This window comes from Marmota monax, unplaced genomic scaffold (assembly GCF_021218885.2).
Source record: "Marmota monax isolate L192 unplaced genomic scaffold, Marmota_monax_Labrador192_F-V1.1 WCK01_AAM20220418_F8-fsc00138, whole genome shotgun sequence".
Classification (NCBI taxonomy): Eukaryota; Metazoa; Chordata; class Mammalia; order Rodentia; family Sciuridae; genus Marmota; species Marmota monax.
Window position 1 is genome coordinate 3473052 of NW_026692763.1, and position 25978 is coordinate 3499029.

Here is a 25978-nt window from a genome sequence, read left to right on the forward strand (position 1 = left end):
GAGGGAAGAGGCGGGACTCCCCAACAAGCGCGAAATAACCAGAAGCTAAGAAAGGGACTCAGGGGATCCGGGGACGTAAAAGAGGCGTGTCTTGCCTGTCATCATAACTCAACGCAACACTGCCCCGGCAGGCGAGCTGAAGGACCGCAGCCGGGCCGCCGCCGCTCCCAGCCTACCCTGCGCTAGGCCAGCCGGGAACCGCTTCCGGCGGAACTCGCCCGCACGCCCATGCGAGTTTCCGCGCTCTAACTCTACGCCCTCGGGTCAGGTACGAGGCTTTGCGCTCAGCCCTTGTTGTCCCTCCAGCCTCGCCACACCCAGACACCCAGGGGAAAGACGTGAGTGGGGACACGCAGTAGCCACTGTCCTTCCTGAGACCCGGTTTCTCCCTCACTACAGGTAATTCACTCAGTCCCTAGGCATTTCACTTTGGTCGTGGGCGTCTGCATTTAGTTCTTTTCTGCCGCTTTCAAGTGGCTCTCTTTCTTTTGGTACTGGAGATTTAACCCACAGGAACTTAACTCCCAAGCCCATCCCCAGCCTTTTTTTTTTTTATTGTTTATTTTGAGACAAATCTTGAGACTAATTTGATGCCCTCCTGCCTCGGCCTCCGGAGTCGGTGGAATGAAAGGCGTGCGCCACCGCACCCGTGTGGCTTTTGCTTTTGAACTCATTTTCCCTATTACTAAACATGGGACATTTCTCTGGACTCTTGAAGATGAGCTATCAATGAATGAAAATAAGCCACTGCTTATAGATTTGGTCTAGATTCAAGACTAAACATGAAATGGAGATTATTTACTTTGCCTAAGATTCCTAATAATTTCGTTAAAGTCCTTGGTTCTTAATCTTTCTTGGCGGCAGCAGGTAGGAAACGTGTGGGATTCATTTGAGAACCATGCCTTCTCACGGCAAAAAATGCACGCGAGTTTACAAAGGAGCTTCATGAGGCTCACAGACCCTAAAACCAGGGTAAGGACTCCTTCTTTAGCCAGTAAAGTGTGGCCGGTTGTCCACAGTCCCAGGTATTCTAGAAGCTGAGGCAGGAGGGTCGCTTGAGCACAAGGTTTGAGGCCAGCCTTTGGAACACCGAGCACTGACACACACACACACTAAAAAAAAAAAAAAAAAAAAAAAACTGGGCTGGGGCTGTACTCAGTAATAGACTCAGTAATAGAGAGCTTGGCTAGCGTGAGTGAGGCACTGGGTTCAATTCTCAGCACCACATAAAATAAATAAGTAAAGGTATTGGGGAAAAAAACAAATATTTTATACCTTAAATGTTTTTGCTTGGTAGGGTAGATAAGAGGGATATGTGAAGAGGAGAGGTAAAAAAAAGCAAAAAAGGGAATACTATCAGTAAAAAATGGCTAAATTACATTCAGATATGCAGTGTTACATAAGTAAATCAACAAGGGCTTGTATCTTTTCCCCAGTCCTGCTCTGGTGAAATGGGGAACATCTGAAAGAGTTTGAAGATATTAGAGTTATATGGACATAAGAAATCAATAAGATGGACTCCAGAAAGCTCTGTCTAGGATTTTATTAGACTGCTTTTTTTTCCCAATATACCTGTATTGGAAGATTGAGACAAAAAGGCACAAACTCACATTAAATAAACAAGGTAATCTAATCAGTTCTACAAAGTGTAGTTTGTAAAAGAAGGAGCACTAGGAACCAACCAAAATAAGTCAGGGAGTCCTGGTATGGACTGTGAAAGGAGAACATGGGAAGATATACACGTGCCCACAATACTGACCCTGTCCCTGACCTCTCTCAATGAGGAGGCCCAGCAGCCCTTGTGTAGAGGCATTGCTGCTTTCATTTGGGACTAAGACCCTGGAAATCTAATGGAAGCAGCTGGTCTGAAGGGGCATGGCACAGCGTCAGGTATAATCCCTGGAGCTAAGCCTTTGCTCATCATAAGCCCCTCTGAGTGCTCATCAGTTTTGGGGTGGAGAAGGAAAGAAGGAAGGGGCCACTTAAAAGAAGCCAACACTGTTGCCCAGCAGCAACATCATCCATAGGGATGGATTAGAAAGAGATATCCCTCCTCTTGTTTGTGTGGGCAGGAGCCCCAGATCTAGGCTGATCTTGAGAAATTCCAGCTCAGCTCATTTAGATGCTTTCAAACAGGGCAACAGGTAGAAGTGGGAGAAGCCAGAGAAAAGGCAAACGAAGAGTGAGCCCCCACCAGAGCTGAAGTGATATGTGTAGATCTCAAAGAACTGAACAAAGGAGGCTAACATCTGCTGATCCTCACACCACATAAACAACTGTCTACTTAGAGTCAGTTTCTCCCAAGAAAACCCACACCTGGACCTCACCTAGTTGATGAATGAAGAAGAAAAATCTTTAAGCACAAATATAATTAATAGCTAATATAGAGCTTGCAGGAAAACATTTAAATTTTTCTCCTGTAGGAATGTCTCTCTTCAACTTTTCCAATCCAATCCAATACATGCTCCTAGCAGTTGAGATGCTGATCACCAGCTGAAATGCCCCAGGTCCATTACCAAAGACCCTACAAGGTGAGGAGATTAATACATAGGAAGGTACCTATAATGAGATATCTCCTGGTCCCAAAGGGACCTCAATGAAGGTCAGAGCTAACCATGCTGAGGGATCCGAATCTGTCTACCCTTGCCCTAGGAGGGCCACAGGGAAGCATCTGTCAGGAGGATATCACAGGTGCAATCTGTGAGACGCTCCATTATTGCACTTAGAAATGAGTAAGGCAAACACACAGACAAAACTTAAGGATAAAATGTCCCTTCCCACTTCTCATTCTAAACAGATTTGGTTTCTCTCATTAGCAGAGGGACCCAGGCTAGTATGGGTTTGGGTCACTGCACACTCAGGCCAACATACTTCACAAGGCTTGGGAAATGTCAGGTGACACCATAGCTATCTCATATTCTCCCATCAAGAAGGCATACTCAGGTTCTGCTGAGTCAAGGAACTGGGAAGCACTCAGCAATTTCTACTTCCCTGGAGCCTGGACTTGTTCACCAGTCTACTTTAGTGGAGTTCTTCCACTACGATCAGTGCTTGCTTCTGATTGTCCAGGACAGAACTCAGCATGGGCAGGACAAGCTGAGTTCATGATTCCCAAATTCTTTTCCAGTGATTGGAGACAAGAGGGTACATGTTCTGCTGGGGGAGGAGGGAATTTTTGCATGCTCATTTTGTGCAGCATGAAAAGATCAGGACTTCTGCATCCTAACCAGCCTCAAAGACAGAGGACAGGGATCAAAGAAAGCATAGAGAAAAGAGAATTATTGCTGAGTGGCAGCACCAGCCCAAAAGGGAAGAGGAGCCTAGAGCTAGCTCCTCAGGGGTCAGATGGATTGGTATCTATGGGGCAGATTCAATTCTAAGGGCCACGCCGGACAATTCCCTCCAGGTGGAAAGGTGACCAGGGTGTCTTGTAGGCTCTGCAGAGAAATTCAGACATAGTGGGCAACAGAAAGACCAAGAAATCACGCTTGTTTGTAAGAACAGTGGCCAGAGATGCAATGACTGGGGCAGGGATTATTCATATGGGTTAAATTTTCTTTAAACAGAATCTGGGCCTTGGGTACCTCCTTCGTGCTTAGTACATTGTAACAATGGGTAACTGGGAACAGAGGTAAGAGTTATGAAGCCACATTGCTATTCTGTGGAACTAGGTGGGGGAAATAGGGGAGGATACTGTATTTCTAACTCATCTTCTCTCCCCAGGTGAGCATTCAAAATTTCAAGGATCTGCCCAGGAAGCAAAATACCTCAGTTTATCCCAAGGCTGAAAACAAATGAACTTAAATCACCACATCACAAAAGGCAGCTAACTTGAAGACTAAAAATGTCACTTGGAAATTAAGGTGGGGGCATACCCAGAAATGGGGCAGAACACAATGGAGAGAGAGGGAGGAGGTGTAAATACAGCAGCCTATACACCACATATCTCAGAGGAACAGGCTCCCGTAATACCAGACGGTCTATTTGTTCACAATATTAAAGGGCATCTAGAATTAGCTACAGTAAGGAATTGAAAGTTGCCTGAAGAATGGGCACAGAAAGGCTGCGTCCGAAGATGGCCTGTCACTCAGGAGGGTGGAGCTGCTGGGCCTTCCTGTTGACCACTGTCTTGCGAAACTAGAAGAGAAATACAATTATTAAGGAAGCAACAGGAAAACAGAAGCACATTGTAAATCATCTTGAATGGAGGAATTTCAAAAGGAGGAAGGATGCTAGTTGTGGGGAGGGGAGTGGGGGAAGAAGGCACTAAGGCCCCAGCAGTGACTAAAAGCTGGCATTGCAGCTATCCTCTTAATCCTACCCTTCTGTCTCCCAGAAACTGCTTTAAGAACATGGGGCAGTGAGTGTAAACAGAGGTTTGCACCACTGCTGGTGAGACTCTGGTGCTCCTTCATTTTTGGGGGCTATAGGACAGCCAGTTTATTTGATTAAGTAATTTTCATTCAGAGCCTAATCTGGGAACAGAATCAAGTTTTTCTTCCTAGGACCAAGACCACTCTAAGCTGCTGAAATAACCTGAATCTGGAGCTAATAAGAGGAAGAAACTTTAGGAAAAGTGACAATGTGAAACAAGGGTCACTCCTATTCCTGTCCCGTGATCTGGGCAGAAACTCTCCTAGCATATGAAATGCTAACTCTATTGAAGACAGCTATTTAGTATGGGACAGGGGGATATAAAATAGGCAACAAAATGCCAGATACAGAGATGAATGCTAAAAGAAGCTGTCTGGCCAACAAATTGTCCAAGGAAATTGAACAGGGCAGGGATGTGAGAACTAGAAAGTCTGGCATGAATAGTACAGGAAAGTCCCCCAACATGCCACCTTCAACTATGGCTCAAGTTGCAAGAGGGGAAAGTGAATGATGGATTTCATTCATTATTGTGAATTATAAACTTTGCTTCTGTGTCCACAACCCTCTACCCTTCTTGTTACCACCCTGTTAACATCTATCTAGGTGAGTCTTTGTAAAATATGTCCCTTAAGTGTCCTAACAACATAAAATCCCTTTCATTACAACACAAAAGCTTGCCATTTACCATGACAGTCATTATCATTACTAGAATAAAGGATGAGGAATGAAGTAAGTTTTCTCACTCCATAGTGAGTTGATGAGGTTGTAAGGACCCAAACTAATTGCAGCTTCTATGACAAGCCCAGTGAAAAATATAAAGTACATACAGTGCAGAAGGGGGAGGGGTGGCTTTAGTCGTCTGCTGTCATTCCTTTCACTGGGTCCTTTTGTCTCATCTGGAACAGAAAAAGCAACAAAAATTAAAGGCTGATGTAACTCCACCATAAATATGTACTGCCAAGAGATAGGGTAGAGCATTTTTAATGCACAAAGCAAAAACTGGAATGGCAGAATTCTGCATATATATAGCCAAAACTATATCATTTATAAGCTCTGTTGTTGGTCTCACCATTCATAACAACTTAGTAATTTGCTAATGCAAAGCCAGGTTCTATTTTCTCACTGCCTTTATTTATTTATGTATATATATGTTACCAGGGATTGAACCCAGGGACATTTTTACAGTGAGCTATATCCCCATCCCTTTTTATTTATTATTTTGAGATGGTCTTATTAAGTTGCTGAGGCCAACCTTGAACTTGTGATCCTCCTGCCTTAGTCTCCCCAAACCCAGGGCTTGCAGGTGTGTGCTATCATGCCCAGCTTTCACTGTCTTTAATAAGATGCAACTTTCTATCAGGGAACATGACGGCTTCCCCCACTTTCAGAGATGAGTTTCGTCCTCCACCGAGGGTACCACTGAAATAATTCAGGGTTTTATTTTTACAGTAAATGTCCTAAGAATGGTTATTTCCTGCTTCCTGGGGCCTAAATGACATGAGAAATTAACCAGATATTTTGCTATTCCTCAGTCACAGCCATGATAGGCTTTACATACAGTTGAAGAACATGAAAACAGAAATACCTGGAACAGAAAAAGCAACAAAAATTGAAATCCTTTTTTTTTTGTTAGCAGTGGTGTCCACTAGGAAATGAGGCCCATTGAACCAATGGGATTTTATTATTATTATTTGTAAATGGACACAATACCTTTATTTTATTTGTTTTTATTTTTATGTGGTGCCAGGGATTGAACTCAGTGCCTCACACATGCTAGGCAAGCGCTCTACTACTGGGTCACAATGCCAACCCGGACCAATTGGATTTTTATTTTTTGGTGGTACTGGGGATTGAATTCAGGGGCCACTGAGGTTATGTCCCCAGCCATTTATTGTTTTTTTTTTTACTTTGAAACAGGGTTTCACCAAGTTGCCCAGGCAGGTCTTCTGCTTCAGCCTCCCAAATCACTGGCATTACAGGCATGTGCCACATGCCTTACAGAAAACCATACTAGATACAGGAGGATCGCAGATTCAAAGCCAGCCTCAGCAGGTTAGCAAGGCCCTCAGCAACTTAGCAAGACTCTGTCCCCCAAAATAAAAAGGGCCAGGTGTGGTGGTGCATGCCTGTAATCCCAGTGGTTCAGGAGGCTGAGGCAGGAGGATCTCATGTTCAAAGCCAGCTTCAGCAACTGCGAAGCGCTAAGCAACTCAGTGAGACCCTGTCTCTAAATAAGATACAAAATAGGGCTGGGGATGTGGCTCAGTGGTCTAGTGTCCCTGAGTTCAGTCCCCAGTACAAATAAATAAATAAATAAGGTCTGAGAATGTGGCTCAATGGTTAGGGCCAGGTACTTAAATAAATTCAATATAGGGTAATGATAGAACAGCATATTTTGCTGTCATAAACATGTACATAAAGAAATTTTGAGGGATAATATATGCTGGAGAGGATGTGGAAAAAAAGAAACACTAATTTAAAGTTGGTGAAATTTTCAACCACTATGGAAATCAGTATAGAGGTTCCTCAAAAGATTAGGAATGGGCTGGGGGTGTGGATCAGTGGAGCACTTGCCTAGCATGCATGAGGCACTAGGTCAATCCCCTGCACCACATTTAACAAAAAAAAGGGCGGGGGGTGATGGGGATGTGGCTCAGAGGTAGAACGCTCACCTTGCTCATGTGTGGCCCTGGGTTCAATTCTCAGCACCACATACAAATAAATAAATAAAATAAAGGTATTGTGTCCAACTACAACTAAAAAAATATTTAAAAAAAGAAAAAAAGATTCTCTTAGAACAAAAGCAGAGAGGGAGGAGAAAGTGGGTGAGAAAGAAACTACTCTCTTACAAGCACATATTTCATGGGCATAGAAATAATTTTTCAGGGCAAAAACTAATCTCTTGATCCTTTTTTTTCCCCTCATATTGTTGGGCCTCACCCAAGAATGGTGAGCCTGCCCCTTCCAGGGACTAGATTTACCACAGTGGTGACTGTGGCCTTATGGTGTCCCTTCAAAACAAAAAAACCAATGAACTAGACAATTATTCATTGGTTTAAAGAATAACTCATAATTCCTACTACAAACTTGCAGTTAATCATGAAATACTGAATACCTGTATTTATCCCTCCCCAAAACCCTACTACGATGGAGAAAAGAAATTAAAACAAAAAGATAAAACCACAAAAACAACAGCAGAGGCAACAACAGCAAATAAGAGATGGTAACATTCTGAAGATGGAAAAAGGATGGATGAGTAGTAACTAATTCACAGAGTAGCAGAGGCTGACACCTAAGTATCCTTGAGGACAGGGAGCCAAGAAGGAACCTATTAGTTTATGCTGCAGGTTCTCCAAAGGTCCAGGTGTACTTTCTCCTTACTCTCCAGGTCAAGCAACCACCCCACTTTAGGCCACATCAAAAGACAGGAAGTTCACTCGAGATGCAAAGGGAAACCTAGACTTGGGACCCCAATTCAGTAAGGGGCAAAGTAGGCATGGTGCAGAAAATGAGGGGATTAAATTAAGGCCAATGGTGATACAGTGAATCTGCCAGGACCCTTTCCCAGTTTGGTTCCCAAAATGTTGGCTACCTAACTACCCCTATACAAGAGACTGGGGCTGAGTGTGGTGGTGTATGCCTGTAATCCCAGTGGCTCAGGAGGCTGAGGCAAGAGGATCGTGAGTTCAAGGCCAGCCTCAGCAAAAGTGAGGTGATAAGCAACTCAGTGAGACCCTGTCTCTAAATAAAATACAGAATGGGGCTGGGGATGTGGCTCAGTGGTCGAGTGCCTGTGAGTTTAATCCCCAGTACCAGAAAAAAACAGAGAGACTGGGGAGTCCTCTCTAAGCAAAACACAGTCCCTCAAAAGACTCCCCATTGTAACTACCTGACTATCCCTACAAGGAAGCCCTCTCATTGGTTTGATGAAAGCCCCTAACATTAAAAAAAAAAACAGTCCAAGGGGCTGGGGATGTGGCTCAAGCGGTAGCGCGCTCGCCTGGCATGTGTGCGGCCCGGATTCGATCCTCAGCACCACATACAAAAAAGATGTTGTGTCCACCGAAAACTAAAAAATAAATATTAAAAAAACTCTCTCTCTCAAAAAAAAAAAAAAAAACAGTCCAAGCAAACTGACAAAAGAACTCAGAGGAAACAGAATATTCAGGGAGCAGAAAGAAACCTCAAAAAACAAAAATGAAAAAAAAAAATCCTATGGCTTTAGAAACTGTAGCTTTAGAAAAGGAAGATAGTGCATGTAAGGAAAAAAAGGAAGATGCATTTAAAAAAAAAAACAGAACAAGAAATTTGAAGTTTTTTTTCCTTTTGTTACTGGGAATTGAACCGAGCATCCTGCATATGCTAGACAAATGCTCTACCATTGAGCTACAGCCCCAATCCCTTTTTATTTTTTGGATATATTTTAGATAATTATCTATCCATTTTTATTATTATTTTCCTTTCCTGCATTGTAGTAGGGTTTTGGGAAGGAATAAATACAGGTATTCAGTCTTTCCTGATTAAAATTGCTCACACTGGCCTTGCCTCAGCCTCCCAAGCTTATGCCACCATGCTAGCTTAAAATTTTTTAAAATTCACCAGGCACAGTGATGCACACTAATCCCAGTGAATGAGGATGATGAGGCAGGAGGATCACAAGTTTGAGGCTGGCCTCAGCAATTTAGTGAGGCCTAAACAACTTACCAAGACCTTGTCTCAAAATAGCAAAAAAAAAAAAAAAAAAAAAAAAAAATTTTTTTTAACTCAACAGATGATAAGTTAACAATTGGAAAAAGTCTTCCAGAGGGTAAACAAAAAAAGAGAAAGAGAGAGAGAAATAAGAAGAGTAGAGAGTTTCCCGGTGTGGTGGTGCACGCCTGTAATCCCAGTGACTCTTGAGACTGAGGCAGGAAGATTACAAATTCAAGGCAAGCCCCTGAACTTAGAAACTTAGCAAGACCCTACCTCAAGATAAAAAAGAAAAAAGACTGGGGATGTAGCTCAGTGGTAAAATGTCTGTGTTCAATCCCCAGAACCAAACAATTGGGAAGGCTAAATTCTGACTAATAAAAATTACAGAATGAGAACAAAGAAAACAGAGGGGAGGAAAATATCAAATAAATAATACAATAACATTTTCCTGAACCAGAAATCGTTGAATTCAAAGACTAATAGAGCAGAATGAATGAGAATGGACCAATACCAATAGCACCCACATTATCATGCACTGCATCTCCCACTAACCACACCAAGCCAGCCACAGAAAGACTCAAAAACAAAGCTTGTCTTTATATGTTTATATCATTGAGTTAACAAAAAGAAGACAGTTATTAATTTTATTAAAAAAATTATCCAAGGAATGAATGAAAATCTAAGTAGACTACAGGCTTCAGTTGGGAAAAAAAATGGCAAAGTCATAATATAAGCAGTGAATAATGAATTAACCAAAACTTGTGATATTGAACGGTGGCAAGGGGAAGTATTTGAGTGATGAGTGGCATAACAGGGTGAAATCTCCCATAAGGAAGAAGGCAACAGTTAAAGTTCAGAAATTAAGAATTAAACCAAGCGCAGTGGTGCACGCCTATAATCCCAGCAGTTTGGTAGGCTGAAACAGGAGAATTTCGAGTTCAAAGCCAATTTTAGCAACTACAAGGCACTAAGCAACTCAGTGAGACCCTGCCCCGAAATAAAATAGGGAAATAAAATGCAAAATAGGACTGGGGATGTGGCTCAGTGGACGAGTGCCCCTGAGTTCAATCCCTGGTATCAAAAAAAAAAAAGAGCATAAGCATATGATTTAGAAATATGCAATGAACAAAAGAAACAACCATAAGAATTACAAGGGACTACTTTTATGGAGTGGGGTCTATGTGGAAAGCTGCTTCTTCATCAGCCTGGGATACTACTGAGTCATCCACCCTATCTCCCATACTGGGGGTTAAACCTACTGAACAACATCCCCTTTTTATTTTGTTTTGAGACAACTTTCATTATGTTGCCCAGGATGGCCCTGAACTTGGAATCTTCCTGCCTCAGTCTGGGATCACAGGTATATGCTACCACAATCAGCCACTATCAGAGTGGGTATAAAAATAAACTTTGAGAAAACAAATATATACATTTTAGTAAGTGTGATGGCTGGGGATCAAACCCAGGGCCTTGTGCATGCTAGCCCAACAAATAGGTTTTTTTTTTTTTTAGGTATTGGGGATGGGGATTTAACCCAGGGGCATTCCACCTTTGAGCTACATCACCAGCCCTTTTTTATTTTTATTTTGAGATAGGGTCTCCCTAAGTTGCTCAGGCTGGCAGTAAACTTAAAATGCTCCTACCTCAGCCTCACAAGTCACTAGTATTGTAAGCATGAACCATCATGTCCATCAAATTTATTTTTAGATAGAGAAAAAAATAAGTCAGGGGTTTAGTTAGCATACAAAGGTTCTATTCAGTTGCTAAGCAGGTTAAAACATGTTCCACAATGACAGGGATTTGGTTTGTTTCTTCTTATACTGCAAATTAGTTTTAAAATTCTAATTCCAAAGAGTTTCCTGCATTTGCAGTTATTCTCAAGGGCAGTGATAATCTAAGCATTTGGCATAATCCTCCATGGAATGGAGAAACATCAAAAAAATGGAGTGGGAGTTAAAAACACACAAACAAAAAACTCTCCCTAACCCCTAAGGTTCTCAAATTTTGAATGTGAGGACGGCAGATCCAGTAGATCCTCTGGAGATAGTTCTAGTTCCAAGAATTTGAGCATTGCTTTCTTTTTGGTGCTGGGAATTGAACCCAGTACCTCATGCATGCTAACATCAAGTAACTGAATTCTACCCAAGAAGCAAAAGGAAGACAACAAACACATGAACCCCAATGTACTTTACACTGGCCTTTGTTGGGCAGTGGGGAGTTAAAGCTCCAAGCCAAACCTTAATGAAAATCTCTATATTGCTCCAGTTGGTAACTTTTCTTTTTAGTCACGACTAGGGTGACCAAAAGATTCTAGCCTCTCTCTCATACAGGCAAAATCGCCAGAGCCTCGAACTTTCAAATCTACTACTTCCTGATGATCCTTAGCAGAAGAATTAGGACTGTGCCCGAAATCCTGTCACTTCACTGCCAAATGCAGCTGAATGAATTACCAAAACATCCGCCTTCAGCAGGAACCAATTCAGGGCAGCACCTGCCAATAAGTCAGCCCAGGAAGAGTGATATCCTGGATGATAAGAACAGTTGGGGGGGGGGGGGGTGGCGGCTCCAGAGGAAGGAAGGATTTCTGCACCCAGGATCCACACTAGACCAGCATCGTGAAGTACAGAGCACCTGTGTAGCATGGGACACCAGGGGAACCCAAACCTGGTCCTCACTTAAGGCCCTGCCAGAGAGCTGGATAAGGCTATTCCAAAGTAAGGTCTTTGCTGGATACCCAGGCTTCACACCAACCCCCACTAGGGGCTAGGAGGGAGTAATCAATAGCAGTTGTTAAGAAACAGAGCTTCTTGCCTGGCTTTTAGCCCTGAGAGGGCAGGGGTGCCCCAAATAACACATAAGAGGAGGAGAAAAGGGAAGTGATTCAGAGTTATGACTTTGTAGGGCTAGGGGTACAACTCAGTGGTAGAGCATTTTGCCTAGCAGCACAACAAGGCCCTGGGTTAAATTCCCAGCACTGTTTTAAAAAAAAAAAAAAAAGCTGTGGCTTTGGGTCACACATTGGGCTTTCCTGCTGCCTCTATCACCTGCAGACCCAGCACAGCCACACTGAGCTCCCAGAGCCTCTTCCCTTGGCTGACAGTTGACAGTGCCTCCTCATAGGACTTGTGATGATGGCACTAGGTGGTGTATGTAAAAGCCCCTAGAACAGTGCTTAGCACACAGGGGGGAGTGCCTGTTATTCACTGACCACCTCCTCTAAATAGGCTTCTCAGGGAAACCTCCCTAAATGAGGTATAAGGGCTGGATCTCCAGATTCCATGAAGTAGATAGCCCTTCTTCTATGCCAAGGCCAAAAAAAAAAAAAAAAAAAAAAGCAAAAGCTCCAAACTCTAAAATTAGCTCAAAACAACCATACAGAGCAATGAGCTTCTGTGAGTGCTATTGCTGTCCTCTGTGGGTATTGTGGGTGGTATTTGTGGTTCAGCCCAACTTGCCTCCTACCAGGGTCACCTCCAACTCTGCAGCTCAGCATGATCCCTCACCTGGCTCTGAAGTCACTATAGTGACTGTATCATTCCCTTGGCACTTGGCATAGAACATGGGCTATTTTCTTCCCTGTGGTTCCCATATTGCCTGGTAATTCATCTTACCTTTAGCAGACTAGAACTACAGGGCAGTGGCCCTTAGTGAAGTGTCCCAGAATGACAGTTTCCCTAATATTCACATTTCTCTGAGAGCTGCAGAGTCTCCCCTGGGATCCCACTCACCTCATCTAGCTGTCTCTTCGTCTCTTCTTCCATCCTTCGAATGTCGTCCATGGTCAGATCAACCCACTTATCAAGCCAACAGAACAGCTGCCTGTGGAAATTTGTAAACAGACGCTTCTCTTGCTATAAAAAGGAGGGAACCAAGTTAGAACAAGAAGAGGAAAGCCACTGCTACCACCCTCCTCGCCACAATCTCCATGCTAACAACCATATTTTACTGGGGAGGAGTGATATCTGGATGACTTATCTGGATTAGCCATAGGTCAGTGACCTTTGCCTTCACGTGTTAAACAGGTAAGGCTTCAAGCATGAGGGAGCCCCCAAGAAAGGATAGATGCCTACTTTGCAGCTAGGCCCTTTGCCCCAAATACTATCAACAGGCAGCCTATGATCATGCTCCTAGTCAAACTAAGGCCTCCAAGCAACTGTCAGACTTCCTCCTTATCTTTGGTGCCTAATGCTAGGTGTTTTGTTTTGTTTTAATTTATTTTTTAGCTTTTGGCGGACACAACATCTTTGTTTGTATGTGGTGCTGAGGACCGAACCTAGACCGCCTGGCATGCGTGCTACCGCTTGAGCCACATCCCCAGCCCCTAATGCCAGGTTTTAACTGGCCAACAGCTATGAATTGTGACCCAAGAGTATGTGTCTAATTCAGATAATTAAAAGACTATAAAATTGCTTAGGTCTGCCCAGTTGAGTAACTTAGGGCACTAGAGAATTTGGCTCACAGTACCTCTTGCCTTTTGGCTTCAAGAAAAGAGAGACTGAGTTTTATTTTTAGTTCAATCACAGCAAGACCCTTTCTGTTTCCTTCTTTTTCCTTGGTTTCCTTCCCTGTTGCATGTGATGCCCTGAGATGGACAACATTAAACTGTAAGACAGTTACATGCAAGGGAAAATGGGGATCTAAAAAATTAAACTGTGAAATATTATTATGCTGGCAACCTATAACACAGGTCACGTGTGTCGTATGATCTTTTCTTGTTGGGCCAAACATCCACCACACACACACACACCCCTCACCTTGTCACCCTTGTCACTTACCTTATGTATAAAATTTTCCACTTTGTTCTGCAGGCCCCACCACTTGAACTTGACAGTAACCAGTTTGTATGCACACATATATGGGCAGTCTTTCTGATTTACAAGTTCTTGCTGCATTAGAAACACAGCCAGAGGCAAGCCAGTAACTAAGAGGAAAGACCTTAGGCTGTAGGGTAGACCAGCCCCAGCCATTCCCTCCTCCATGGGGAGGCCCACCCACTCTGTGCCCGGCCCCCTGGTGGTAAAGATGTGAACTGCACCTTCCAATTTGGGCCCAAGGGTCCGCGGCCTGTTTTGACAGATTTAAATTTTGCAGGGTCTTCCTCTGCCTTGTAATCCTGAGAAGTTGTGGAATAAGGGTTAGAGGGGAAGGGAAAAAGAGAGAAGGAGAGAGGAAGATGTCAGATTTTCATTAAAGTATACTTCATATCAGGTCTTGATGCTGCTGGCATATAGGAAATAGGGGAAAATGTTATAAACAAGATGTAGAACTGTTTACATTTGCCTTAGAGCAGAGTTCCATGTAATTGTTTTCTGCCAGGGTTTGTTTTCAATTTTACCAGTATAAAACTGTCACCAGATTTTCTGAGCAGGCACGTATTTCCAATTTTAAGACAGATTTTCAAACCTGGGTAAGTATCCAAATTGTCAGGGAAGACTTTCAAGATACAGATTTCTGGGTCACCCTACCTAAAACCTAGTGACTAAAATATCTGCAGGTGAGGACAGCAGCATGGATTTGCTTTCTTTCTTTGTAATCCCTGAAGGTAATTTTAAAACATAGCCATAGCTCAGGACAACTGGCCGTCATTTCTGAAATCTTGTCTAATCTCCACTTGTTTTAATAAAATTACTATTAGAAGTGTTCACTGTCTAGGACCTATCCTTGTGAACATTACTGGTCAGTCTCACTTCACTGACTTATTTAATTTTTAAATTTAAACTAAAATTTTAATCTGATGCATAAAAACATAAAATTACACATATTTATGGATGCCATGTGATATTGATACACTGTATACTGTAATGTTTGAATCAGATTGAACCTATCTAGGTCCTTAAACATGTATAATTTCTTTATGGTCAAAACATTCAAGCGGGCTGGTCACAGTACCACATGCCTATAATCCCAGGGCTGAGGAAGCTGAGGCAGGAGGATCTCAAATTCAAAGCCAGCCTCAGCAACTGTGAAGCATTAAGCAACTCAGTGAGACCTGTCTCTAATCAAAATACAAAATAGGGCTGGAGATGTGGCTCAGTGGTTGGGTGCCGCTGAGTTCAATCCCCAGTACCCACCCACCCCCGCAAAAAAAAAAAAATTCAAACTCCTTTCTTCTAGTTTTTTGAGATATACAATACACTATCATTATCCATAGTCATTCTGTGCACGCCAGAACCTCTTATCCTACATACTACAACTTAGTCATTGATAATCTCTTTCCATTCCTCCCTCCCCAACATCACTGATTCATAATACAATCAATTCTCTGTGTTAATTAATCACAACAAAAGTTTAATTTTGAGCTGGAACTCCACATTGACTAATGTGGGCTCAGGAAAAGCAAACTTAGTATACTATCTTAGTATTTACTTGATGAAAATAACAAAGATAATATCACACACACACACACACACACACACACACATACCTGCACACACAAAGTCTTTTCCCAAACTATGGGGATTATTTGTGTATTCAAAATAAAAATAAAAACCTCTACCCTACCACTACCTTCCTTTCACACACAGACACTCTTTTTTTTTGTGGTACTGGGAACTGAATTCAGGGCCTGGTGCATGCTAGGCAGGCACTCTACACTAAGCTACATCTCCAGGTCTCCTTCTACTCTTAGAACCAGAGTTGACAAAATAGTCAAAAAACCTTAGTTTTTGCTAGTTTAGTGTTTGAGAAATACTTGGGTATGTTCAGTTTGAGAAAATTCATCAGGCTGTACATTTATGACATATTCATCTGGCTAGTCATACTTCAGTTAAAAGCTTTTTGAAAAATTAACCAATCTTTTGAGCACGGGGTAGGGATGTTAGCAAGGAAGCACAAGATGGTTTTCTTATCTTTTTGGAAATGCACAAAGTGAATTATCTAAAGTGCACACAGTGACCACAGGAAAGAGGTATCAGACCCCTGGATACAAAAAAGCAAACATTTACTCCCTATCAATGGGCAGAGTTAAATTCCTGTCTCATGATTCCAACAAGTTCTCTGTCAAAAAAAGAGCAGTAATGAGTGAAGGGGCATCAAACCCTTCTATTCCCTAAATAGATACTTCCTGGGAGCACAAGGGTAAACAAGCTGGACAGACCTGGTTCTTGTCTCTTCAAGCTGTGGTCTAGTAGTGGACCAACCTTTTCCAGCTAAAATATTTGTTACTCTGAAAAGCTACTACCAGCTTCTTAAGACAGGAGATAAGTCTTTTCCTATATTCTGTTCCTCTCATTGGGAACATACAGAACCTAAGAGAGTACTCCAAACAGGCAATAAATGTTTTAAAATTACTGGATTCAAAAAATAAATCTGAAAACTAGTGCCTTGATTTTTCAGGTTAAACATCATTTCAGCAGGTCAAAACACTCTACCAATGGCATCTACACTGTCTAATAATAACTTCCAGAGGCCAAACAGGACACATAAATTTGGGCTGCTATTTCCCCAGTGGCATCCCCAACTCAAGACAAGGGGGGAATTCTAAATACTAACTTTAAAAATAAAACAAATAAACTGGGCATAGTGGCACATGCCTAGGATCCCTGCTAATTGGGAGGCCAAGAGATCAAAAGTTCAAGGCTGGCCTTGGCAACTTAGACCCTGTCTCAAAATAAAAAGGGTTGGAGATGTAGCTCAGTGGTAGAGTTCCCTGGATCCAATTTCTAATCAAAAAATCCCTAACCACAAAAATAAATAAATAAACAAAACAATGCAGGGAATGGTGGCAAACACATGTAATCCCAGCTACCTGGGAGGCTTAACAGGAGGATCAAAAGTTCAAGGCCAGCCCAGACAACTTAGTGAGAGCTTATCTCAAAATAAAATAGATGGACACAGTAGCACACACCTGTAGTCCCAGCTTGAGAGGCTGAAGCAGGAAGATCACATTTGAGGCTAGCCTTGGCAACTTAGTGAAACCCTGTCTCAAAATAAAAAAGCCAGGCATGGTGGGGCACACCTGTAATCCCAGCAGCTTGGGAGGATGAGACAGGAGAATTGCGAGTTCAAAGCCAGCTTCAGCAAAAGCGAGGCACTAAGCAACTCAGTGAGACCCTGTCTCTAAATAAAATACAAAACAGGGCTGGGGATGCGGCTCAGTGGTTGAGTGCCCCTGAGTTCAATCCCTGGTACCAAAATAAATAAATAAATAATAAAATGTTGGTGAGGGGTTGGGGGGTATAATACAGTAATATTAGAGTAGTAGAATGATCCTGGGTTCAATTCCCAGTACCAGGAAAAAATAATTAAATATTTTAAAATTTAAAAAGGGACCAAGGATATACCTCAGTGGTAGCATTTGCAAGGTTCTGGTTCAATCCATAGTACCATAAAAAAATAAAATAAGTAAAACAGCAAACAATAAAAGAGAGAACTTCCTTTTGAGCCACGTTTGATATTGTTCCCTGGTTTCTCTAATAGAAGTCACTTCTACATCCAACATCTTTAAGTAGTTCTTACCTTGCTAAGTACTTGACTTCGATCTGCAATGTCTATATATATGGCTTCCACATGTTTCCATGCCTCAGGCTCCAGTTTATGCACCTGCAGGAAGAAGGGGATTTCCTTCAGGCCATATGTATAAGATATCCATAAACATAAATGAATTTTGTGTTTATACTTGGGTCCCATCCCCAAGATATGTTATTATGTATATGCAAATATTCCAAAATCTGAAATCTAAAACACTTCTGGTCCAAAGCATTCCAGATAAGGAATAGTCAGCCTGTACAAAGTTATGCAAAGGAGCTGGGTACAGTGGTATATACTTATAATCCCTGGCAATTTAGCAAGATCTTGTTTCAAAAAAAATTTTTTTAAAGGATTGGGGGTTGTAGCTCAGCATGTTTGAGGTCCTGGATCCAATCTGCAACATCACCAGAAAATATACATATAGGAATAGGACACTGGATTTTAAGTACACATAAATTAGAGAATGAAGCTGATTTTTTCAAGCTAAGTTCCACTTCCACAGGTCAAAATATCCTTAGGACTCCTAGGTGCATTTTAGACCTATCCCAGCACTACATTGTTTCCTCATGTTCCCCTTAGTAAAGTCTAAATATTTCTGGAGATGTTGCCTGCTTAGCCACACATGCTTATTTTAATCATGCTGTACAGGTACATAGTATGAAATTATAACACAAATTCAAAATGTATGGAGAGGATACAATGAAGAGTAACTTTCTTGCTTGTCCCCTAGGCCCACTCTAGTATAGACACTGTTGCTACAATCAATCCCTATGCACAGTTTTTATTTTTAATACAAACACTAGAACATATACACATTTGTTAGTATCTTGCTTTTTTCATTGAACAACATATATATACTTTTTTTAAAAAAAATATTTAGTAGTTGATGGAACTTTATTTTATTTCTTTATTTATATGCAATGCTGAGAATCAAACCCAGTGCCTCACACTTGCAAGGCAAGTGCTCTACCACTGAGCCACAATCCCAGCCCCTGAACAATATATTTTTATCGGTGAATAATTACACATAATGGTGGAATTATGCCATACTTGTACATACACATAACATACTTTGATCAATTTCATTCCCCAGTTAACTTCCCTTTCCCTCTCTCCCTTCCTTCCCCTAAACAACAAGCTTGAGGATTGTTCTTTATTGTCTTTTTATTTTTGATTTTTGATTCTGGGGACTGAACCCAGGGATGCTTAACCACTGTGTCACATCCCTGGCCCTTTTTATATTTTGTTTTGAGACAGGGTCTTGCTAAGTTGCTGAGTTCCTGAGGCTGGCCTTGAGCTTGTGATCCTCCTGCCTCATACTCCCGAGTCACTGGGATTACAGGCATGAGCCACCATGCCCAGCTCTTGTGTTGTTTTTAATCTTTGGTTACACAAAGAATGCATAATGGCCAGGCATGATGGCACGCATCTGTAATCCCAGTGGCTTGAGAGGCTAAGGCAGAAGGATCGAGAGTTCAGAGCCAGCCTAAGCAACTCAGTGAAACCTAGTCTCTAAATAAAAATACAAAAAAGGGCTGGGGATGTTGCTCAGTGGTTAAGTGCCCCTGGGTTCTATCCCTAGTAAAAGAAAAAGAAAAAAAAAAAAGATGCTATAATGTATTTCTTTGTGTATGTTATGACACATATGTGAGAAAATAATTGTCTAGTAAATTCCTAGATAGGGAATTGCTAAGGCAAAGGATAGGTGTATTTTAGCTGGGCACGATGGCATGTACCCATAATCTCAGCTACTTAGAAAGCCAAGGTGGGAGTATTACAAGTTTGAAGCCAGTCTGGGCAATTCAGTGAAATCCTGCCTCCAAATAAACAAACCCCCAAACAAACAAACCCACACAAAACAAAAAGAGCTGGGGGCTAGGGATATAGCTTAGTGGTACAGCACTTGCCTAGTATGCACAAGGCCCTGAACTGGGAGAAAAAAAAAAAATGTGTATTTTAAAATTTGTGTTCTATAGAAGCTATAATTTATTTTGTTTTGTTTTGTTTTATGCAGCTGGAGATCAAACCTAAATCTTTATGCATGCTAGGCATGCTAGGCAAGCCCTCTACTACTGAGCTACATCTCCAACCCAGAAGCTGTAATTTTGTTGTTTTAGAAATACCACTCCAGGCCTGCGGATATAGCTCAGTTGGTAGAGTGCTTGCCTTGCATACACAAGGCCCTGGGTTCAATCCCCAGCACCACACACAAAAAAAAAAAAGAAAGAAAGAAAGAAAATCCTGCTCCAATGGGACATAGTATTCCACTTGTCCATGATCAGAGCAACTGGGGATGCTGAGGCAGGAGGATGGCAAGTCTGAGGCCAGCAAGGGCAAATTAGTCTCAAAATAAAAAATTTTAAAAAGGGCTGAGGATGTAGCTCAGTTATAAAGTGCTCCTGGGTTTGAGACCCAGTACCATAAATAAATAGTGACAGATTGATAAACAGATAAATAAAATACAGCTCCTCTGCGCCAGTAACTGCATTTTAGACCTATCCCAGCACTACAGGAAGGTGCAGTAAGGAATCTCAGAGATCACATTTTGAAAATCAAAAATGGGGCAATCTTACCCTGGGGTAAGACAAGTTTAACAAGAAGCCCCGGCTTTCCTGGCCAGGTGAAAGAGGACCACAGAGAGGACCCCATGGTAGGGATACAGAAGCTATAGGACAGAAACTCAAGATGCTGTCCTGAATCTTGGGAACCTTGGGAAGTACTACTTACATTCTCCTGGGTGCCAAGATCTGGTTTGTGCCAGGTTTCAATTTTAATCAGAAAGTCCTCTTTCATGTACTCATTCTGGAAGAGGAAAAAGAAAACACATACACACACTTTATAGTCACCAGGTTCATAGCTGGAGAGTATGGTCTCCCATCACTGGACCCTGGGCAGCCGGAAGAATCCAGGCCTTGCCTGATAATAATAGCTAACTTCACTGGGGACCCATCATATTCGAGACATGCGTCACCCCAGTTGAATCCTCACTCCAGCTTGTGATGTCTATGGAATCATCCTCATTTTACAGATGAGGACAATGACATTCACAAGTTAGGTGATGCAGTCAAGGCCAGAGATAGATCATCACAGAACTGGCTAAAAAGCAGATTGTCTGACTTTAGAGTCCATGTATTTAACTAGTCTTCCATATTACTTAATGCATAGGGTGCTAATGCTTAATTTATCATGGAGAGAGTAAGGAAGACTCCAACCAATAAAAAACATTCATCATGGCCCTTTTCTCCCCAGCTAGCCTTTGGCCGAGATAACCCTTCATGTTAATTATTGTCTCCTTCTCTTAGTGCTTTTTAAAAACTACAACTGTAAAAGGGGAAAAAAATGAAAACAAAAACTGTAACTACTAAAAAGAGGAAAAACCCATTATCATCTCAACAGGAATTAAGTTTCCTAGAAGAGACAATGCACTTGGATGAGTATGCTGAAGGGTAGAAAGGTGTGGACAGTGACAAAGGGGATGATCACAGAAGAAATATCTTGTTGACTTCACAATTTGCCCAAAGGTCAGTGCTCACTGGGGTCAACAGATGCTCAATACGAAAGGAATGTCACAATCAGGCCAGCTGAACCAAAATTTCTGTACAACCTGAGTAGGCATGACCTGAGGACAGCAGGGGAGAGCCTTGAGTCATTCTGTACATACAAGACTCAGAGCCAGGATGTACCTGTTAAAGCCACAAGTCAACGCAGCTTAAAGCAGGAGGTCCCCCTGCCAAATAACAAACTCTTCATCAGGACTGAAACCAACACCAAAAGAGAATATCCAGGACTTCTAGTGCATTTATTTATTATTTATTTTGTGGTGTTGGGGGTCACACACAGGGCCTTGCACATGCTAGGTAAGCAATCTACCACTGAGCTATACTACCAGCCAGCCCCAGCTACGTTTTTTATTTCTTATAAATCATCTACAATTCCAAACCCCAATAATACTTACTGTAATAACTGCTCCAAGGCAAGGACATGAAAATAAGAGAGAAAAAAGTTAATGAGGATTAATAAGTATCTGTCCCTCACCCCAAGGGACCACAAATAACAAAGAGCTCTTGACTCCCATGGATTATTCCATATTCACCTCCAGGACCCAGTGAGTTGGGACTGTCTCAGTACACCAAGCCCCGCTTAAGATTCTCTCATACAAAACTCCCAGAAGACCAAACCTGGAATTTAATTTAAAAAAAAAAAATGCCACTCTGGGCTCCTTGGGTTCTTTCCAGCAGGACAAGGAAAGGGACTGTCTCTGATCAGCTTAGATCTTGTGATCCGTTACTCTATTGTCAAGAAAATTACCTGGGTAATTGTCAGAAAATCACCTGGGTGCCCCTCATTTCCACCTCCTGGGGCAGATCGGGGCACTCTGGGCCAGTTGCTGTCTATCTGCCCACAGCATCCTTCCTCTCACTGTAACCAAACCTCTCATGCTCTGCACACCTGCTCATTGTAATAGAACCCCCTCGGAAAGCATGGTTTAATTATTTATCAGAGAAAATTACTGCAGTTCTCATGTCACTGGGGAACAGACCAGCTCTCCTCCAGTTCATTTTGTACCCTCTGAATTTAGGAGCTACTTCAATTTCTGATGGATGCTACATATTGGAAATTATACAGGGCTAACAAACCCCATCACTCCATAAGTGAAACTAAGGCTACCTCTAAAACTGAAATGAGGAATACTTGAAATATACAGGATATAATCTGCCATGTTTAAGAATAACCCAAAAGACTGTCAGTGATCTCCCCATTCTAATGAAAAAATCTTAGAAGGAAGTACCAGATTAAGTTTATAACTAGCCGGGCTCGGTGGCTCATGCCTGTAATCCCAGCTGCTGAGGCTGAGGCAAGGGGATTGCAAGTTCAAAGTCAGCCACAGCAACTAAATGAGCCATTTAGCAAAACTGTGTCTCAGAATAAAATATAAAAAGAGCTATGGTTGTGGCTTAGTGATTAAGTGCCCTTGGGTTCAATCCGCAGTACCAAAAAAAAAAAAAAAAAATAGAAAAAGAAAAAAGATTGTAACTAAAAGGCCTACCCTGAAACAATTGCCCTAGTAACAACTTGAGAAAACCATGTTATGAAAAGGAAATGATGGGTTTAATATCCATCAGAGGAATGTCCAAAGAGGCCAGTTTGGCAGAAATTCTGCAATGCTGTCATGAGAACACAGCTCCATCACCATGTTGGAAATGGCAAGTGTCAGGCTGGCCTGCTTTGATGACACTAAACATTAAGCTTCTCTAACCACCTTATTCGGAATCCATGTTCTGTAGGAAAACTTCTAGTTTGGCCTCTGAGGGACAGAATGTGCTAATCAAAAGTCTCAGGAGGGCTGGGGATGTGGCTCAAGCGGTAGTGCACTCGCCTGGCATGCGTGCGGCCGGGGTTCGATCCTCAACACCACATACAAACAAAGATGTTGTGTCCGCCAAAAACTAAAAAATAAATTTTAAATTTCTCTCTCTCTCTCTATCTTAAAAAAAAAAAAAAAAAGAATATTAAAAAAAAAAAAGAGTTTCAGGAATCTTATCACCTAACCAAGTGAGCATTTTTTAAATTACACATTAGTATTCTGATTATAAATTTGCTTTCCATGTAGAAGAATCTATCCCTAATCAGTAAACAGGAATATCTGGTTTTATTACTAAATTTGTATTTCAAGATTGGCATTTGAGATTTTTACACATTAGTGTTTGTGAGACACTGGGGAAAAAAAAAAAAAAAAAACACTTAGTTTTGTTTTGTTTTCTTTTTCTTTTTGGTACTGGGGATTGATTCCAGGGGCTTCTACTGAGCCACATCCCCAGCCACCCCCCTTTTTTTTTGTATTTTATTTAGAGACAGGGTCTCATTGAGTTGCTTAGGGCCTTGCTAAATTGCTGAGGCTGGCTTTGAACTTGCTATCCTCCTGCCTCAGCCTCTCAAGCCGCTAGGATTATAGGCGTGCATCACCACACCCAGCTTAAATCCACTCAGTTCTGACAAATGGGATTTCTGAACCCATGTGGCTGATGCCAACGTGGGTGACCAAACAATCTCTCCCAAACCTTCTTTAGCCCCACCTTCCCCTCCAAACATCTCTGCACTTACAGCATTCCCTTTTCTTCAAACTGCAATCCCAGGTACACAGAAAGCCTCAGGAAACCCTTTGCAGTTGGAAAATAGGGCTTTCCAAATAAGACTAATAAGGCCTCACACATGCTAGGCAAGTGCTCTACCACTGATCTCCACCCCCAGGAATAAGGTATTTTAAAATCCTAACCTAGCAATACTGTATCTAGCCAAGAGTTGAGGTCAGAGGGAGGAAATGGAAGAAGAAACCAGTATATTTATCTTCCTCTTTCCACTTTCATCCAGAGAGCAACCCACTCAACCCCATCTCCTTCCCATCTCAATCCAACAACTTCATGGAAAAGAGGCAGAGAGAAATTAAGAAAACAGAAGAAAGAGCTGATAGTGGTGTATTCTCAATATGTTTTCAATCCTCTCAGAATAAGATTAGAGCCATCCAAAATGCCTGGGGTATTTTACTCCATACTCTTTCATCCACCTCTCCTCAAACTTTGATTTAGTTAGGTCAAGAAGATGTTTGAACTAATAACTACTTTGCCATTGACCCCCCAAGGAACTGCAAAGTTCCTTGCCTGTTTATATCTCTTATTTTAAAAGAGTGGGTGTCTAACTGAACAGATCTAAGACTCAACATATTTGTTCTGTAAGAAGGTGGATGTGACTGTGAGGTCAGCACCCATGAGATCTATGCATGAGGTCCTCCCCCCACTCATTGTCCTCTTTATGGAGTATTTGGAAATTATATTTTTCTTTCTTTTTTCTTTTGGTCAAGGATCAATAAGTGAACTAACATTTACTGTGTAGAAAAAGGCCTATGCCAGCTGAAGCACTCCCTGAGGCATCTCTCAGTTGGCACAGACTATGTATCTAGAACCTTGCCTCAGGCATGGAGGAGTCCACACTGTTTGTACCTCCACGCCAAGTTAACTAAGATTTTTACAATGCATGCTCACTGCAATTCTTTTACACATCAATAAAATTCACCTTTGGCCCTAGACCAGACACATCCTGCCACACTGCCTACTGCCTTTTAAAAACATGTATATGTCTTATTTCCAAGAATTTAACAGCTTCCTGTCCAATGCTTAAGGAATAGTGAAGTTTGCATGTTCAGCTACAGCAATAAAATCATGTGTTATACATCTCAGGTGCCACCAATAACTGTACATCTCCTAAGACAAGGTTTGTTGTTGTTGTTGTTTTGTTTCATTTTTTGTAGTTTTAGGTTGACAGCATGCCTCCTTTATTTTATTTGTTTATTTTTAAGTGGTGCTAGAAATTGAACTCAGCGCTTCACACATGCTAGGCAAGGGCTCTGACCCTGAGCTACAGCCCCAGCCCTGATACAAGGTTCTTGAACCTGTGTACAAACATGGAGGACTGAAGAGAGCAATGACTTTAGTCATTCCCAACATTCTCAGAATAAGAATTACCTGAGTCACCTAAGGATCACATCCTTATCAAATACGATCTAGGGAGTACCAGGTCATAACAGATAGTAAGTGAAGCATACAGGTACACAGAGGCTGGCAGGAAGATGCAAGAGCTAGACTGTGCCAACAAATGAAGGTTGTTAGGATAAAAGGTCATCTGCCTCTCAGACAAGTTCTACGGCACCTCTAGGATTCATATCCCCTGGGATATGAATTAGTGCCAGCTTGGGCCCAAAAGATCTACTTCTAGATATCCCTCAAGACTTAGGAATCTTAGAAAGCTAGAAGTCTAAAATAATCAAAAGGAATCCTAGAATGTCTAGACAAGTACACAAAGTTCTTTATGGAGGTCTTACTCTTTCCTTTCCAGAAACTCCAGCAAGAGGCTGGCCAATATTAAGAAAATAAATCCACCCTCATCCTCAAATACAGAACATGCTGATTCAGCATGAGCCATCAATTTGGAGTTCTTATCAGTGATGATCCCACCATCCCAGCCTCTGGCTGAAGAATCTGCCATGTACACTCCACGTGTATATGACACAATTTGGGAATTGCTGTTTCCAAATTCTCTTGTCATTAAAAATTAGGCATCAATATCTCCTTTGATACCTCTAGGCCTAGTTCTTCTTCAGGGCAGAGAGGTTACCCTACAGGGCCTTTCCAATGATTGCCACCCAAGAGTTCCTGGATCTGAATGCTACTTTTTAAGTCACATATAAATATATCACAGTAACACTAGAAATTTCAGTACTAACAATAAGGGAATGGTTTAAAAGGCCATAGTATAGTCATTCTCAGTAACCACTGAGGATTGATTAGTACCAGGATCCCCACCCCTCCACCCAGTATACTAAAATTTGTGGATGCTCAAGTACCTTAATGGCACAGTATTTACATTTCATTCTATATAAGTTAAATCATGT

The 25978-nt window shown here is 41.8% G+C and overlaps 1 protein-coding gene and 1 long non-coding RNA gene across 2 annotated transcripts in view; one reads left to right on the forward strand and one right to left on the reverse strand.

Annotated features, from left to right (window-relative positions):
- The first annotated feature begins 261 nt into the window (after positions 1-261).
- On the forward strand, positions 262-4935 carry LOC124094256 (uncharacterized). The gene is made up of 2 exons (XR_006852173.2): positions 262-399; positions 3724-4935. It is a non-coding gene; the product is annotated as an uncharacterized LOC124094256 (long non-coding RNA).
- Positions 1529-25978, reverse strand: part of Pitpna (phosphatidylinositol transfer protein alpha) — a 38929-nt gene continuing 14479 nt past the window's right edge. The window contains exons 5-12 of the mRNA XM_046446913.2: positions 21491-21498; positions 20263-20337; positions 17524-17607; positions 14102-14179; positions 13842-13952; positions 12795-12917; positions 5202-5270; positions 1529-4137 (exon numbers count right to left, since the gene is read on the reverse strand). Of these exons, the coding sequence (XP_046302869.1) occupies positions 5226-5270; positions 12795-12917; positions 13842-13952; positions 14102-14179; positions 17524-17607; positions 20263-20337; positions 21491-21498 (524 nt within the window). The 3' untranslated portion in view covers positions 1529-4137; positions 5202-5225. The remainder of the gene's footprint in view (positions 4138-5201; positions 5271-12794; positions 12918-13841; positions 13953-14101; positions 14180-17523; positions 17608-20262; positions 20338-21490; positions 21499-25978) is intronic.